Here is a 19,376-nt window from a genome sequence, read left to right on the forward strand (position 1 = left end):
TACTAGCAAAAGAAAATTACCTCAGCATTCTTATCCATTTCTACAATTCACAATGGCATTAAAATGTTTTTTTAAAAAAAAGAAGAAATGACTTTAGGAAATGGTAGCTTTTGCTCTGAATATGGGCATCAAAAGGCCAAAGGCAGTCAGATATGTGGTTGCTTATAAAAAAAAATGTGTTTCAAGAGCTGATCATGGTAGTACATGCCTATAACCCTGGCTATCCAATACATGGGTACAGGAGGACCAACAGTTCAAGGCCAGACCTGGCAAAGTTAGTCAGACCCTATCTCAAAAACAAAACACAAAGGGCTAGCCATTGGGCTCAAATGGCAGAGCACATACATGAGTCTGTAGTTATAATCCAAGTGGCCTTCCAAAAATAAGTTTCAACAAAAGTGATTTTATGGTCTCTTTCACTCACATGATGAACCCTTATCAGATTTCCAGAAGAAATCCAGATATACAGTGAAGTTACAAACCAAAAAGCAAGATACTTCCAAATGATATGAGAGGTAACTGAATACATGAGTTCTAAAGCAATGTGTTCTAATGTTTCCTCTCACATGGACATTTTTCTATGACTACTTTTCCAACCTTTAAGTAAACTGGTGAGTCTTTGTCAAATTGATCAAGAACATGGACATTTGTCTATGACTACTTTTCTAACCTTTAAGTAAACTGGTAAGTCTTTGTCAAATTGATCGAGAAGACAGTGCAGGGACACTCTCCTTCCAGAAGACTGTCGAAATCTAAAACAAAACTGGGTATCTCCAAGACAACCTAACAAAAACAAAAAGGAAAGAAGTGTAGCTTAGTTCAATGTTTATTTTTCCATTTTCATCATTGTTAAAGCTGAAAGAATCTTATAAATCATTTAAATCCATTTTCTCATGAGTTACAGCAGAAAAAGAAGAACCTAAAAGTTCAAGTGACTTCCTCAAGGACATCTTTGTTGGTCACAGGCAAAGCCAGAAGCAAAACACTAAAGTCTTAAGTTTCTTTACTAGTTTTCCCACTCCATTTTTTCCATACAACTTAAATAAACAAAAGAAGCCAAACGCAAAAGAAGTGGAACACATTGCTCAAATCTACATATATAGAATTTTTTAAAACAGACAAAACTGTAGGGTTTAGGGATACATAGTTGAATGGTGAAGGCATAAAGAAAAACATAAAGTGTTCTGTCAGTGATTACACTCACAGGAGGGTGGGGATGTTAGAAGAGAAATGAGGAAGCTCTGGAGTTGCTGGCAAAGTTCTTTTCCTTCACTTTCCATCTGCTTCTTACTTTACAATGAGCTCATTCAGAAATATAAAATATATAAAACTTACAAAGAGGGGCTGGGAATATGGCCTAGTGGTAGAGTGCTTGCCTCGTATACATGAAGCCCTGGGTTGGATTCCTCAGCACCACATGTATAGAAAATGGCCAGAAGTGGTGCTGTGGCTCAAGTGGTACAGTGGTAGCCTTGAGCAAAAAAGAAGCCAGGGACAGTGCTCAGGCCCTGAGCCCAAGCCCCAGGACTGGCAAAATAAATAAATAAATAAATAAAACAATAAAGAAAACTTACAAAGAGTCCAAGTAAACAATTAATTACTTTAATCATCCAAACTAAAAATGAAATTTCTAACTTTAATCATTTTGGAAAAGCCTCCCTTTTGTTTTGTTTTTTGCCAGTCCTGGGAACTCAGGGACTGAGCACTGTCCTTGGCTTCAATTTTTGCTCATCACTAGCACTCTACCACTTGAGCCACAGTGCCACTTCTGGCTTTTTCTATATATGTGGTGCCAAGGAATCGAACCCAGGACTTCATGTATATAAGGCGAGCACTTTACCACTAGGCCATATTCCCAGCCCCTTTAGAAAAACCTCTTCAAAGTCAAGCCTGGCTTTAGTGGTTCATGCTTGTAAGCCTAGCTACTCAGAAGGCTGAGATTCAGAGGATCTTAGTTTGAAGCTGTGTAGGAAAACGTACTCCAGTTCCAAAATCACTAGCAAAAAGGTGGGGTTGGAGATATGGCTCATGTTATAGAGTACCAGCCAAACCAACAAGACAAACAACTTTAAGGCCCTGAGTTCAAATTCCAGTGCCATCAAAAATAAAAAGTAAAATCAAAGTAAATGGTCAGATAATTATTTTAAAACCATAAGTATTCTAAAAATTATTCTATTAGAAAACACATGAGGTAACTTGTCACTTAAATTTTCCAACTTACTATATTTATAATTAGTAACATTATAATAAATGTGAAATGTGCTCAATATTTTATTACTGCTTTTATATACCTAGCTATCTGATATTCTGGAAAGGAAAACAGAAACCTGACAACATATTTAAAGTGTACATGCATTTTTAATTTTAGTTTTGTTTTTTTTTGCCAGTCCTGGAGCTTGAATTCAGGGCCTGGGAACTGTCCCTTGCTTCTTTTTGCTCAAGGTTAGCACTCTACCACTTGAGCCACAGCGCCACTTCTGGCCTTTTCTATATATGTGGTGCTGAGGAATTGAACCCAGGGTTTCATGTATATGAGGTGAGCACTCTACCACTAGGCCATATTCCCAGCCCTTTTAATTTTTAAATTTTTAATTGTTATTATAAAGGTGCTATACAGAGGATTACAGTTTCATAAGTCAGATAAAGAGCACATTTCTTTTTTGACAATGTCACCTCTTCCTTCACTTTCTCCCAGTTTCTCCCTTCCAGTCCCACTCATTTTCAACAGTGTCTATGAGTACCACAGCTGCATTTTTTCACCTTTTAAAAAAATATGTAGTTTATTATCTTTAAGTAGTTGTACATAGGCGTTGCTATTCAACAAAGCAATCTATGAATACAAAGCATCTTAAACAATGTCACCCCTTTCAAAATTCTCACCCATCCCTTCCAACCCACCCAAGATATTCAAATATTTTAAAGCAAACTATGAAATTATAGACACTAATATTACTTTGCTGGTAGAGAAAAGAAATAAGTATGACTAGAAATCTTTAATTCGCATTTCCTGCATGGGAGACAGAAAACATTTCTCTGGTTTTCACTTCTTCCTATACTTTAACCCTGTTATAGTAAATCTTTGCCAAAACTGTCAAGAGAAGAGTCAAATCCGCCTCAACTCAGTTCTTTTTTACTGTTATTTGAGACATCATCTCACTATGTGGCCCAGGTATCCTTGAACCATAAGGGCAAAAAAGAAACAAAAAAAGAGACAAATTCACTGAATTATACATTTATATGGATAACCGTATTTTATGTTTATTACATCTTAAACTTGTTTAAATGTCACTTTGAGACCAACTGAAACAGAAATAGAAACTTCTTTTCTTCATTCAAAAAACAAGCCAGCATTGTACTTATATGGTATTGTAACCTCTTTGTACAGGTACTTACTAATAAAATTTAAAATTAAAAAACAAAAACCAGGCACTGTGGCTCATGTCTGTAATCCTAGCTATTGGCCCTGACTCCCACAAAGATTCTGTCATCAGAGTGATGAGTTGGAACTGCTGAGAAACAGTACTGTAGAGCAGAGCTTCTCAAAGTACAGTCTCTGAGCTGGTTTCGGTTCACAAACTGAACCCTGACCAAATAAATGCACAGATTGAGAATAAACATTTAAAAACTATTCTAGGGGGAAGGAGGTGCTGATACTGGGACTAGAACTCGGCCTGGGTGCTGTCACTGAGCATTTGTGGGTTGTTGTTTTTCTGCTCAAGACGAGTACTCTACCACTTGAACCACAACTCCAATTCAGCTTTTTGGTGGTTAACTGGAGATAAGTTACAGACTTTCCAGCTCCAGCTAGCTTTGAACCACAATCCTCCCAGAAACATTTAAAAACTTTATAGTTTTATATTACTGGAATTAATTTAGACTTGTATTTTGCATTTTCTTGGTTCTTTTTATTTCATTTTTCTAATCATTCAAGTTGCATTTTACCAAAGTGCTGGAAACCAGTGGCTCACACCTATAATCCTAGCTACTCAGGAGACTGAGATCTGAAGATCATGGTTCAAAGTCAGCCTGGGCAGACAAGTCTATGTGACTCTTGTTTCTAATTAACTACCCAGAAAGCCAGAAGTGGCTATGGCTCAAATGGTAGAGTACTAGCCTTGAGCAAAAAAATAAGGGACAGTGGCCAGGCCCTGGAAAACCCCAGGACCAGTACAAGCAAAAAAAAGTGTTAGTCCACAACATACCCAACATTTAACGAACAAAATAACCCAAGGTGACCTTTTAATAGATAGTGTAAGCTCTGTAATGTACAAAAATCACATTTATTTTTCCAGAGAAGAAATATGTGGAGGTCAATTCTGTCTAAATGTCAATTCCATTTAGAGCAAAACTGATATTTTTCTGAAATCCGTGGTTGTTCCATGCTTTCTCTACAAATATTAAGTTTTCTCTCTGGCCTTACACTTGCCAGGCAGGCACTCTACCAGTTGAGTCACACCCGAGCTCTTTTTGCTCTTCTTTTTTGGAAAGAAGGTCTCATATTCATGCCCAAGTTGGTCTGGACAGATGTCATACTTAAGCTTCCTTATAGCTGGGATGACAGGCTATACATTACCAGACTCAGTGTTTTACTGGTTGAGATGGAATCTCATGAATGTCTGTCCTGACTAGTCTCCAACACTAATTCCCCCAAGCTTCACTTTCTGAGTAGCTAGGATTACAGGTGTCTGCCATTACATCCAGCTTGGACATACTTAAAATATAGTGGTTACTGTCTATGGGTATCCAGCATACTCAAAGCATCACGAACATTTAAATCCAGATTGTAGTGGTAAATAATGAGTAAAAAAAAAGTTTGTAATGACAAATATGCCAGAGGGATAGCACATCTTAATGTTACGCTGATAAAGATTTAAAAACTCACTCAAATGGATTAGGAAATTAAAACCTAAAAACAAACCAAAATGTTTTCTAAAGTCATGAGGATCTAAGGTGTGTGGGAGAGAGGGTTTGTGGGATTGGCAACTATTCTGCTGGGAATTCTAAAAACCATCTTTTATTTGTACAGCTTTCATACAGTCCAAAATGTTGTTTATTTTTTCTCATGTGTATCACGGAAACAGAACTCTGATTTATGACCCTTTCCTAAAGTGTTCTATAGTACTTTAATTTTTTTCCCACACCAATAAAAGTTATTTGGGGGAAAAAATTACATCTCTTTCCAAGTTGGCACAGTAATTTTAACCTCCATTTAATGGCAGAGAAGAGAAGCAAACTGTTTGAATATTCACAACTAGTATGTGTGATCTCAAATACATACAAAACATAGTCTCTTGTTTTCAGATTAACACTCATCTGTTAGGAGGTGAAGGTGCCTGCTTTCAAGATCTCTTGTTAATTTTACATATGAGTACCAACCACGCTCAACCAACATTATGTTTTGTACAAAATAAGCTATACTTGGCTGGGGATATGGCCTAGTGGCAAGAGTGCTTGCCTCGTATACATGAGGCCCTGGGTTCAATTCCCCAGCACCACATATACAGAAAGCAGCCAGAAGTGGCGCTGTGGCTCAAGTGGCAGAGTGCTAGCCTTGAGCAAAAAGAAGCCAGGGACAGTGCTCAGGCCCTGAGTCCAAGCCCCAGGACTGGCCAAAAAACAACAAACAAAAAAGCTATACTTGATATTATGTGCAATTTATTTTTTAAAAGGCACTAAAATAACATCTGTGGGTCACGAATATCCCTAAACAACTGGAATTTTTTATTTACATAGATTTATACTTTAAAAAAGACTAACTATAAAGCTATATGTTGAAAAGGCTATTAGGGCTGAGAATGTGGCTGAGTGGTACAGTGCTTGCTTAGCATGCGTGAAGCCCCAGGTTTGATTCCTCAGTACCATATAAAGAGAAGTATTGCTGTGGCTCAAGTGGTATTGCACTAGCCTTCAGCAAAAGCAGCTCAGGGACAGCACTCACGCCCTGAGTTCAAGCCCCATGACTGGTCAAAAGAAATAAATGCATTAATTAAATTACAAGGCTATTAAAACACCACAAAAGGGGCTAGGAATGCAGCTTAATGGTAGAGTGCTTGCCTAGCACGCATGAAGCCCTGGGTTCGATTCCTCAGTACCACATAAACTGAAAAAGCTGGAAGTGAAGCTGTGGCTCAAGTGATACAGCACTAGCCTAGAGCAAAAGAAGCTCAGGGATAGTGTCCAGGCCCTAAGTTCAAGCCCCAGGATTGGGGGGGGGGGGGGAATTCATTTCTTAGCCTTGATGCTTGATGTGGGAGGGTTTCTTCTACTATCTTAGGTTCAGTAGCTAAGCCCTGTGTACTAAGTTGACCAAAATTTTTTATATATATATGGAAAACTAATGGAATGTAAAAGTCATTTCAGAAGGTCTATGCAGAATCAAGCCAATGCCATCTGCATTGAGTCCTTAGTGATTCAGAGTATTTCTCTTCCACCTACTCAAGGTGGGGGAGACACTTTTTTTAAATTAATTAATTAATTTTATTTTATTTTTTTGGTCAATCTTGGGCCTTGAACTCAAGGTCTAAGCACTGTCCCTGGATTCTTTTTTTTTTTTTTGGCCAGTCCTGGGCCTTGGACTCAGGGCCTGAGCACTGTCCCTGGCTTCTTCCCGCTCAAGGCTAGCACTCTGCCACTTGAGCCACAGCGCCGCTTCTGGCCGTTTTCTGTATATGTGGTGCTGGGGAATCGAACCTAGGGCCTCGTGTATCCGAGGCAGGCACTCTTGCCACTAGGCTATATCCCCAGCCCCCTGGATTCTTTTTGCTCAAGGCTAGAACTCTGTCACTTGAGCCACAGCGCCACTTCTGGCCTTTTCTATATATGTGGTGCTGAGGTATCAAACCCAGGGCTTCATGTATACCAGGCAAGCACTCTTGCCACTAGTCTATATTCCCAGCCCAGGAGACACTTTCAAAAAGGCAAATCTGGGTCCTTTTGGTTGCCATCAGGTCAAAATGATGATTATGTCTAAGAGATATATAGGGAGGAAGGCACTTTTTTTTTAACCTTATAGATGCTCATGAGGACATGAAAAAGAGAAAGTCAAAGTAGCCAGCTATGGTCTGAAAAAGAACATGCTGCAAAACCTATTGGGATTATAATCACAGAGTCAGTTCACCCTGCAATCCATACAACTCAGCCTACTTTGAGCTCTAGAAATGAAACCCAACAGTCATTACATTCAGAAGTGAAACAAGAATAGAGCCTAGAAGATCTCTGCCAATATTTCACTAGTAGCCAAAACAAAAGGCCTAAAAAAGATTCTAATCATTACGTCAGATCTACTGTACTCCCAAAGGTAATACATAATTTTACTTTTTTTCACATATCTCACCAAGTCTGACCTCCAAATGTATGAGAAATTCTTTTTTTCTTTTTGCCAGTCCTGGGGCTTGGACTCAGGGCCTGAGTACTGTCCCTGGCTTCTTTTTGATCAAGGCTAACACTCTGCCACTTGAGCCACAGCACCACTTCTGGCCATTTTCTGTATATATGGTGCAGGGGAATTGAACCCAGGGCTTCATGTATATGAGGCAAACACTCTTGCCACTAAACCATATCCCCAACCCAAGAAAGAAATTCTAAAAGACTTATACAGAATAGAGAAAAGAGCTAAAAGGAAAAAAGTAGAACATCAAATCTCCCAAATCAGATTACTGAAGTAAACTGACAGGACATTAGAAGTAACCACAAGAGGAAAAAAGACTGGAGTAATTCTGCTTTTCAGGGTTCTAACCGTGTACAGCTTGAGAAGCACTGGTCACTCTAATCCTAAAAACTATTTTGTTTTGTTTGTTTGGGGGAATTTGTTTGTTACTTTTTGTGCCAGTACCAGGGCTTGAACTCAGGACCTTGAAGTCTTGATTAGCTTTTTCAATCACTACCACTTGAGTCACACCTCTAGTTCTTAAACATACAGATGTTACTGGCTTTTTATCTTGTCCCTATTTTTCGTTTTTTCGGCCGTCCTGAGGCTTGAGTTTTCAATCTGGTTACTGTCCCAGATTTCCTTTTGCTCAAAGATAGCACTCTACCACTTGAGCCACAGAATCACTTCTGGCTTTTCTGTGATTTAGTTGGACAGTCTCACAGACTTTCCTGTCTGGGTTGGTTTCGGGCCATGACCCTCAGATCTCAACCTCCTGAGTAGCTAGGATTACAGGCATGAGTCACCAATGCCCAATGCTCCTTGATGTTTTACTCATCACGCTGTAAGCTACTTCTTGCTGAACCAGGTAACACTGTGCAAAAAGAAATATACTCATTATCTGACTTCTGAAACAGGAAACCCTCTGTACAACACCTTAATAATAACAATAAAATTTTATTTTTTTAAAAAAGAGAGCTGAACCAACTAAAATCAACAACAATGTGACTAGACTGCATTAAACCACCACAACTCTGGTTTGTTGGGCTGAAATTGAGTTCATGTTCTAATATGTTATTTCAACTAATTTTCATGTATTGAAAACAACCATCATTCTTAAGATAAAGTCCAAAATAAATGCCACATTAAAAATATTTACCTGAATTTGAATCTGGAAAAGATAGATAGCAAATGTTGGTTTTCTGAAAAAGAAAACAAAAGCTATTTAAGCTGATATACAACACACATGTCAATAAAAATAAACAGAAATGTAACAATAAAGTATTTATAGCAACATTTTACTTACTTCTTTATCAGTAAGTTTGGAATGTTGAGGATAAATTACCTATAAGAAAGGAGATAACTGTGTTAGATATTAGCATTAGTGAATACTGCTAAAATTCTAACTGGCCATGATCAATAGCTTTCAAGAAATAGTTCACAGCCAAGTACAGTAGCATACACCTGTAATCCCCACTCCTCAGAAGGTTGAAGCAGGAGGAGCCCTTAAGCCTGGGAAAATCTAATCTATCGGTTTGTCCCTACTTCAAGAAATAATCATTTCCACTGATTTTAAGATTTAACAAACATCAATAATCACTTATTAAGAGAAAAATGAAGATGGATACCAGTGGTTCATGGCTGTAACCCTAGCTTCTCAGGAAGCTGAGATCCAGGGGATCACAATTTGAAACCAGCTATAGTAGTAAAGTTCAAGAGATTTTGTGTCCAAAATAATCATCAAAAAGCTCGTCTGGGGACAAGGCACAAGTGGTTGAAAGTCAGCTGAGCAAGCATGAGGCCCTGAGTTCAGACCTTGACACCAGGGGACAAGAGGAGAGGGAATTTAAATGAAAAAGAATTCATTGTAGTTTTCATGCTCCACCATAAACCATATTCTAATTTCCTCCCATTCCTTTATATCAGTGGTAGAGAATATGAGACTGAAACGTCATATAAGGTCTTAGAAATCATTTGTTATGATGGGACATACATATATGCTCCCTGTGGCTGCCTGAAGCCCATCTGCCAGTATTCATAATTTTGTGTGGCCCATGAATAAATGGTCCTTGGCAGAAAGAAGGTTCCCACTCTTGTTTAAATAATGATTATGTATTTTCCTAGACAGTTTAGCTTATTTCCCTAAACAGGTTAGCACCTTCTACGGGGAAACACCTGCTTCCAAGCCCCTGTAAAGGAAGCAAGACCAGACCGAAGCATCTATTGCCAGAACAGTAGCCAACACCAAACTCAAGGCCATCCACCCGAAAGACCACACAACCGCAGTGTTATAACCATCCTGATCTTCTTAGTAGAGGAACAATAAATTTATCCAAGTGACCAAAAGATAGTCTCGACACTTCTTAAATACTGACACTGATGTACATGATAAAGGCATCTTTTTGCTCTGACAATGCCTCTACTACATAGCATCAATTGTTAAAGACTAGCCATTTTCAAACAAGACACAGGGGTGTGATGCTAAGGGGCTGTGGAGGTTAAGAATTAGGCCCACGTGAATACCCTCACGATGAAACTAAAACAACTGGAGAAACAAGAAATGACAGAATCTAAAACGACTAGGAGGGGAGAGATTACAAAGATTAAAGAAGAGATAAATCTGATTGAAAATAGAAAGACCATTCAACAAATAAATAAGACTAAAAGCTGGTTCTTTGAGAAAATAAACAAAATTGACAGACCCCTTGCAAGACTCACAAAAAAAAGAAGAGAAGAGACTCATATACGTAAAATCAGGGACTCCACAGGAAAAATTACAACAAATACACACGATATTCAAACAATCATAAGGAGCTATTTCCAACACCTCTACTCAACAAAAAACAATAATTTTACAGAAATGGATCAATTCTTAGAGAAGTACAAACTGCCCAAACTGAACCAAGAAGAAATAAATCAACTAAATAAACCAATAACTTACGGTGAGATACAGGAGGTAATCAAGAACCTCCCTACTAAGAAAAGCCCAGGCCCAGATGGATTCACCAATGAATTCTACAAAACCTTTAGTGAGGAGCTAATTCCAATACTCCTCAAACTCTTCCGCGAAATAGAAACGGAGGGAAAAATCCCGAACTCATTCTACGAAGCTAATATCATACTCATCCCCAAACCAGGCAAAGATCCAACAAAAAAAGAGAACTACAGACCAATATCACTAATGAACACAGATGCAAAGCTCCTCAATAAAATATTAGCTAACAGGATCCAGAAAGTGATCAAGAATATCATACATCATGACCAAGTAGGCTTCATCCCTCAGTCACAAGGATGGTTCAACATCCGTAAATCAATCAATGTAATTCACCACATAAACAGAACTAAAATCAAGAATCACATTGTTATCTCAGTCGATGCCCAAAAAGCCTTTGACAAAATACAACATCCATACCTATTAAAAGCTTTGGAGAGAACAGGAATAGATGGAACATTCCTCAAAACAATAAAAGCCATATACAACAGACCAACTGCTAATATCATATTAAATGGAGAGAAACTTAAATCATTCCCCCTAAACACAGGAACAAGACAAGGATGCCCACTCTCCCCACTTCTGTTCAACATAGTACTGGAATCCCTAGCCATAGCAATAAGGCAAGAGGAGGACATCAAAGGGATCCACATCGGCAAGGAAGAAATCAAGTTATCCCTATTCGCAGACGACATGATCTTATATCTCAAGGACCCAAAAAACTCAGTACCCAAACTCCTACATCTAATAAACCAATTTGGCAAAGTAGCAGGATACAAAATCAACCCACAAAAGTCAGCAGCTTTTCTGTACACCAGCAATAGACAAACAGAAAAGGAAATTATGGAAACGATTCCATTTACAGTAGCCAAAAAAAGAATAAAGTACCTAGGGATCAACTTAACCAAGGACGTGACGGACCTATTCAATGAAAACTACAAAAATCTAATAAGGGAAATCAAAGAAGACACAAGGAGATGGAAAGACCTCCCATGCTCATGGGTAGGCAGAATCAATATAGTGAAAATGGCCATACTGCCCAAATTGTTATACAAATTCAATGCAATACCTATCAAAATCCCAGCCACATTCTTCACTGAAATAGAGAAACCAATCCATAAATTCATATGGAACAGCAAAAAACCTAGAATAGCCAAAGCAATTCTAGGCAAAAAACATAGTGCAGGAGGTATCACCATACCAGACTTCAAGCTCTACTACAAGGCCATCATAACAAAAACAGCATGGTATTGGTATAAAAACAGATCGGAAGACCAGTGGATTAGAATTGAAGACCCAGAAATAAAACCGCACTCTTACAGCCAACTGATATTCGACAAAGGAGCTAAAGACATACAATGGAATAAACATAGCCTCTTCAACTACTGGTGCTGGGAGAACTGGGCAGCCATATGCAGAAAACTCAAAGTAGACCCAAGCCTATCACCATGCACCAAGATCAACTCAAAATGGATCAAGGACCTCAACATCAGACCTGAATCCTTGAAACTACTGAAGGACAGAGTAGGAAAGACACTAGAACTTATAGGCACAGGAAGGAACTTCCTGAATAGAGTCCCAGGCGCACAACAAATAGGGGAAAGACTCAACAAATGGGACTACTACAAATTAAAAAGTTTCTGCACAGCTAAGGTCATAGCCACCAAAATAGAAAGACAGCCAACGATATGGGAAAGGATATTTACCAGCACAGCAACAGACAAAGGCCTGATATCTGTCATCTACAGAGAACTCAAAAAACTAAGCCCCTCCAAGCCCAATAAACCTATTAGGAAATGGGCAAAAGAGCTAAAGAGAGACTTCACAAGAGAAGATATAAAAATGGCAAAGAAACACATGAGGAAATGCTCAACATCCCTGCTAGTAAAGGAAATGCAAATAAAAACAACCCTGAGATACCACCTCACCCCAGTTAGAATGGCCTATACTCTGAACTCAGGAAACAACAAATGCTGGAGGGGCTGTGGGGAAAGAGGAACCCTTCTCCATTGTTGGTGGGAGTGCAAATTAGTACAGCCACTTTGGAGAACAGTATGGAGGTTTCTCAAAAAGCTCAATATAGACCTACCCTATGACCCAGCCATACCACTCCTAGGCATCTATCCTAAACAGCAAAACCCAAGATATCAAAAGGACATTTGTACTTCCATGTTTATCGCAGCACAATTCACAATAGCCAAAATTTGGAAACAACCCAGATGCCCCTCCACAGATGAATGGATCCAAAAAATATGGTACTTATACACAATGGAATACTACATAGCGATTAGGAATGGTGAAATATTGTTATTTGCAGGGAAATGGTCAGAACTCGAACAAATAATGTTGAGTGAGACAAGCCTAGAACACAGAAAACAAAGGGGCATGATCTCCCTGATATATGACTGTTAACAAAGGGAGATGGAGAGACAGTAGAGACCAAGTCTGTGAACACTGTATATGTGCTTGATACATTGTATACTGCATATGGGTCTACCTGACCTAGACAAGGGATGGGAAAACAGGTTGTAAGATATCACAAGAAATGTACACAATGCCCTACTATGTAACTGCACCCTCTTTGCACAGCACCTTGTAAAAAAAAAAAATTTATGTTCAATTGATAATAAAAAAAAAATAAAAAATAAAAAAAAAAAAAAAAAAAAAAGAATTAGGCCCACAAGGGGCTGGGACTATGGCCTAGTGGCAAGAGTGCTTGCCTCGTATATATGAAGCCCTGGGTTTGATTCTCCAGCACCACATATATAGAAAATGGCCCTGTGGTTCAAGTGGCAGAGTGCTAGCCTTGAGCAAAAAGAAGCCAGGGACAGTGCTCAGGCCCTGAGTCCAAGGCCCAAGACTGGCAAAAAAAAAAAAAAAAGAAGAAGGCTCACAATACATATATACAATTTTGTCTTCCCTCTAACCAGGCACTACAACCCAGAAGTTGGCAAACTTCAATTCCTAGTAAATAGCTTGACGTTCACTTTTAATTTTCCAATGGAAAGAAACTAAATCAAATCTACAGACATTTTACTTTATGGTTTCTTACTGTTATTACTCTGTTGTTGTTGTTTTTGGGGGGGATTGGACATGGGGTTTGAACTCTGGCTAGCGCTCTACTACTTGAGCCACAGTGCCACTTCTGGTTTTCTGGAGGTTAATTGAAGATAAAAGTCTCATGGACTTTCCTGCCCTGGCTAGCTTTAAACCTTGATCCTCAGATCTCAGCCTCCTGAGTAGCTAGAATTACAGCGTGCGCCACCAGCACCCAGCCTATTATTACTCTTATAAAATCCTTCTTTAATCTTGTATCAATTAAATAAATCCATGTCTAAATCAGGACACACAATTTGTATTTAAAACTTTTAATAGGGGACTGGAGTATACCTTAGTAGTAGAACTTGTCCAACATGCTTGAGACCCGAGTTCAATCTCTGATACCACATAAACACATACACACACACCCCGTAATATACTTACTTGGTAGGGGTTAATGACTTCTTTTTCTGTTTATGTGGTACTGAGGAATCAAACCCAGGGCTTCATGCATGCTAGGCAAGCACTCTACCACTAAGCCAAGCCACATTCCCAGCCCACAAAGTTCTTTCTATAATCATGCTCAATAACTGTGTCATCTTCACAGGGTCCTATGAAGGTTTCCATGATGCATTTCCAGTTCTCTTGTAGCTTTCTGCCAATACTGGCTGAGCTCCCTCCTTCCTAGACTTTGACTCACTCAAGGTAAATGTGGACATCTCTTCTCCCCAGTTAACCAGTGAAGCCATTTACATTCTTAACAGGCAAGTAGGCCAGGAAGAATGTGGGACAAGGTGAGCCTGAAGAAGTAGGGAAAGGCAAGACTGTGTAGAGAACTGTGAGCCACAATAAGGAAGTTGCTAAAGGATTTTTTTTACCTCTACACTGTACAAATAGTATACTGACAACCAAATATCAAAATTGTATTTGTAAAAGTCTATAATAAAAAAGGATGAACAAATGCAGCAGTGGTACTCACTAGACACTACGTTGAAAATGAACTGTATAATTTGTAGGTGGGGATGTGAGAGAAAAACTAGGAGAGAGTGAGAGAAAGGGAGCACTATCCAAAAAGAAATGTACTCATTACCTGACTTAAGAAACTGTAACCCCTCTGAACATCAACTTTATAATAACAATAAAACAATAATACTTATGAAGTCTTTAACATTCCGCCAAGTTATAAAAATGTTTATCAATAAAAGCATGCTCCTCTAGTAACATGGTCCTGCCGCTCAGTCCATGCTTTGGAAGTATCCCCTCCTCCTACTGCAAGGGTCAGCCTGGTGGCCATTTCTTACTGAAACACTTTCTCCTGACCACAGCTGACTGAACCAAAGAGGGTACTGACCGAACCAAAGAGGGCACTGCCCTCTGCTAAGTGTATGCATTAACATTCGGCCTAGTTGCTGAAGAAACATCAGTTTGGCTAAAATTAGTACTAAGACAACCTGAAGTCAAACACAAGTTATGGGGGAACAGAAACTGGGGCTCTTGTAGACTTTGGCCTCAGCATGAAGAATGGAATCCATACACAAAAAGCAGCAGAGTACCCCTTGTGAGTACCCCTGTTGCATTGCTTCACCTTTTGTCATGCAAGACCATATGCCTCCAGAAACAAAGATAGCCCAGAGCTTTTAAAATCCATAGAGGGTCTTCCCTATTTCCTGCACTTTGGTTCCAAGATACTACTTAGAAACCTCACTCTCCCTTCTTTAATGCATTATAGAAGATATTATCAGAAATGCCTGTTATTAATTGAAGTTGTCTCTTAGTAAAGAATTATAGATTTTAGAGTTGATAACTTTTTTGTTTGGCCAACTTTCCAACAATAAGCCTGGTATTCTCCCTTAAGAAAATAACTTGGAGAAAATGAGATAATTCTGGACTTAGATAATTATTGCTTTACTATATAACCAGATTTCAAACTTAGAAATTATCAAAATTACATAAAATCCAGGGAATTTCAAGTCTTGTTTCAAAAGAAAACCAGATTCATGGTGATGCTTCTAAGACCACCTCTGGAGAAAAAAAGGTGGTCAAATTCCCTATAGTTAAAATACTTTTTTTCTCTCCTAATATTTCCTTAAATGCCTCCTTCACTTAGAACAGTGCCCTTAGGGCATTTAATTTAAGGTGAATCATTCCTCAATATTCACATGGGTTTATCAAGGGTTGGAATTGCCCCCAATCAAGCCCTGGTGTTTGAGTCAAGAGTAAAAGTCATTCTCTTCAATGATGTGACTGAAAAAGGCAATCTTACCTCCTTAAAAACCAAAGAAGCAGAAGTCAGTTTGCAGGGAGCATGAAGTATGAACTAGACCTACAAAGTAAGACCAAAACTAGAGATTTCCCCTGGTTCTGAGCTCTAGCCATTTTCTGAAGTAACAATGGGTGTCTGTTTGAGTAGCTTTCAATACCTCTGTGTCCTTACACCAAGATCCCCCTTTCTGCTTGAGCCAGCTTAGTTTCTGCTGTCTACAACCAGTACACACAGGTCCCATTTTAGCCAGATTAACCATTAAAGTTCCACATCAGTTTTTTTATTACATAGGGATGAAAATTCCCTCCACTAAAAACAAAAGAGCCTAATTCTAGTACCCCAATTCCATTCTAAGGCTCAACTTCACAAAGCAAAATTCAGGGACTCTCTTCATCAACAATGGGGATTTCTAGAAATATATACAACTCAAGGGCAGATTGTAATACATCTGTCTCTCAGGCACTTTTCCAAATACTTTCCCAATGCTGATTTAACAAATCCTCACATTGATGTTATCATAAAGGTACTGTTGTCCTGCTATAAAGAGGAGGAAGGTAACTTGCCCAAAGGCCTATGGAGTCAAAGAACTTATACTCACTTAAGTGATCATTTATGCATGGGAGGCGGGGCTCTGAGGTTTGAACTCTGCTGGCACTCTACCACTTGGGCCATACTTCCAGTCCTACTTTTTGCTGGTTAACTAGAGATGGAGTCTAGTGGACTTTTCTACTCAGGATGATCACAATCTTAACTGTCCAGATCTCAGCCTCCTGCACCACCAGCATTTAACTTGCTTATGCATTTTTAAGAAATATACAAATACTGTTATGGCAGAAAAGCTGCTTCAATATCTCTTAAACCTTAGATTTAATAACTACCTTCTTGCTAACACCAATGGGTTCCAGAATATTACTGTCCAAATGTAGTTTATACCTATTCTGTAATTAATCTTCCTTTTGAGCACCCCTGGTTGTCCATTTTAAGGTGCAGAACTGGAGTGACTATGTTACTTCAGTACAAGCCTATACTTCTGGCTGCATTCCAGCCAGCCCTCCTGTCCATTTGAACTTGTATATGGCCTCAAAATAAGTGAAACACATTTTTAACTACTTTATTTTACTATACACATTCATTTCAAAAGGGATGAGGCAAATGTACATTTTTCTCTCTGAAATTTCATCTAATGTGCTTATCTTTCTTTGGATCCTTCATTAAGGAATCTAAAGTCAGTAATCCTTAATCTGGAGACAACTGTCCATCAATTAACCCAAGAGGCCCATAAAAGCATATACAGAATTTTGTCTTAGTAAGCCTTTTTCTAGTAAATAGTTCATGGCTGTTCATATTTGTAGAAGTCCAAGAAGCAAAGAAAAGATTAAGAACTACATGCCCAAACAAAGTGGTCAATGGGAAATGAAATTTAAATGAAATGCTTTCATAATTCACACTTTTGCAGCTCTTCAACTATGTTAAACATTCTGTTTATTTGGTCAAAAACAAGACAACAGTCATATTACAAAACTGGTTAATTTGAGGAAAAGCCCTCTTTAGCTATTTAAAAATGCAATCAACTACAACAAGCCAATACTGTAGTTTTCTAGTTAAATTCTGTTTTGCTGTAGATATAACTTTCAGTTATTATACCAATGTCTACTACAACGTCTTTGGGAATCGCTGTTCTTACCCCAGTAAGATAAAAAAATTACTCATGATTCATTCTAACAGGTATTTACTGAATGTCACCAGTTGTCAGACACTGTATTTAACTCTATGAACTACTAAGATTAAGTCTTGGTTTTCCACTGAACTATTGCCTCAATCTCCAAATACAGATAGAACATATGTTTATAGTTGCACCTCAATAACTAGCATGTTACCTACAATCTCAAATGTGGAAACTCAAATGTTTACTGAACTGATAAAGACAGAAAGGAGAGAAGAGAGGAGAGCAGTAAGGTAAGATATAAAAGCAGTAGCTTTCTAACCAACATCCCTTATCAATTTTCTTAGTCAACTTGGGCCTCCAAAGTCAAAAGGAGATTAAAATTTGTCATCATCACCAAAAGAATAAAAACCACAATATATTTCTAAATATACATCCTTCTGACAATGCTTTTCTTGGACACATAAAGACAATCTCTTATACAAAAAGTACCCTAGGCAATGTAAAAAATGAGTAAGACGGAAAGGCCTTTTTAATAAGATGCTATAAAGATGGGAAATTTGACAGATTAATGAGCAAACAATTTCCCCTATATTCATCTCGACAGTAGCTTTCAGGCCTACTGTTCTAGGGGTAGTATTAAGAAATAACTGGGGATAGGGCTATACCTGGACGGTATTGACACCCTAAATTAGATCCTTAATACGGAGGGGCTGTGAAGCAGTGTGTGTGTGCGCGCACACACACACACTCAGAAATGGGGAACAAAAGAAGGAAAAGTAGAAAATACATTGCTGAGGTAAGCATTTCGGTTCATTCTGAGTGCAAAGCTCTAAGTCACTGCAATTACCAAAATTATCTATACGCCTAAAAACTTGGATGTGCAAGTTTGGCTCTTACAGTTCACCATATGTCAAGGGGTATTGTTCCATTCTTGAACAAGTCCCAAACAAACATCCTGCCCTCAAGCGTTCTCGGGGTACTGCTAATCCTTTTTTGTTATTTCTGTGACGCTGGTTTTTTTTTTTTTTTTAAGATGAACATCAATAAGAATTTAGGAGGGGCCTAAAGAGAACTTTTCACCCCCAGCCGCAGCCCAAGATCCTCCCACGGGAAGGGTGGAGAGACCTGAGCTCGGCCAACCCGCGGAGGGGGCCGGCGGCCACGCCCGGATGCGCAGCCGCCGGGGTCCAGGCTCGCCCGCCCGCCCGCCGCTCGGCCGGAGCCGCCCGGCGCGGGGGCGAAGCGCGGAAACAGGGTGCGGCCGGGCCTCACCTCCACCGCCTGGCCCAGCTCCAGATCGAAGCCCACCACACACACGCAGTGCAACCAGGCCGAGAAACTGTCCCAGCGCAGCAGGCCCCGGCCGCGGCCGTCGTCCTCTTCATCGTCCTCGAGGGCAGCTCCCGCCGCCACCAGGGCCGACGCCTCGCGCCCCTCGGCCGCCACCACAGCCTCATCCAACGGCCCGCAGGAGCCGGGCCCTAAGCCCGCCGGGCCCAGCAAAGCCATCCGCCACCCACTTGCCGCTCGCGCCGCCTCCGATGCGGACCGCGCCGCAGAGCGCGCTCGCCCCCGGCGCACGCGCACCACGCGCTGCCGCAGCCGCCCGGGATCCGCTGGGCCGGGGCGGGGCCTGTGACCACGTGACCCTGGGAGCCTGGCTGGGAACGAGTCCTTTTCCTCCCCTTCCCACTGGGGCCTGGACGCGGGGACGTCACGCGGACGCCGGTCGCGGACTGTCCAGCCGACCCGGGCCTCCCTCTCCGAAGGCCGGGGCTTCCGAGTCACACACTTTCGCATTCCAGAGACCAGGCGATGAATTGTTCTTGGAATGACACGGCTCATAATTATAGTAAGATACTATTAAATTATTAAGACGGAATGGTAACAACGGCTCACGTTTATCAAATGTTCTTTGCCAGTTGTGCCAGGTTCAAGCACAGACATTGACATGCCACTTTATTGAGGCTGCACACCACTCTGCGTTGGGTATAGGCATGCGTCCTTTCTGTTTATCCTTTCTCATTTGTTTACTTTTTATTTATTTAGC

The 19,376-nt window shown here is 39.9% G+C and overlaps 1 protein-coding gene across 1 annotated transcript in view; it reads right to left on the reverse strand.

Moving 5' to 3' along the window:
* Dennd6a (DENN domain containing 6A) overlaps positions 1-18,928 on the reverse strand; it is a 61,871-nt gene extending 42,943 nt beyond the window's left edge. Inside the window, exons 1-4 of the mRNA XM_048355993.1 lie at positions 18,599-18,928; positions 8,673-8,711; positions 8,526-8,568; positions 671-783 (exon numbers count right to left, since the gene is read on the reverse strand). Of these exons, the coding sequence (XP_048211950.1) occupies positions 671-783; positions 8,526-8,568; positions 8,673-8,711; positions 18,599-18,835 (432 nt within the window). The 5' untranslated portion in view covers positions 18,836-18,928. The remainder of the gene's footprint in view (positions 1-670; positions 784-8,525; positions 8,569-8,672; positions 8,712-18,598) is intronic.
* Between the last annotated feature and the right edge of the window lie 448 nt (positions 18,929-19,376).

The sequence above is a fragment of the Perognathus longimembris genome, chromosome 10 (assembly GCF_023159225.1).
Source record: "Perognathus longimembris pacificus isolate PPM17 chromosome 10, ASM2315922v1, whole genome shotgun sequence".
Classification (NCBI taxonomy): Eukaryota; Metazoa; Chordata; class Mammalia; order Rodentia; family Heteromyidae; genus Perognathus; species Perognathus longimembris.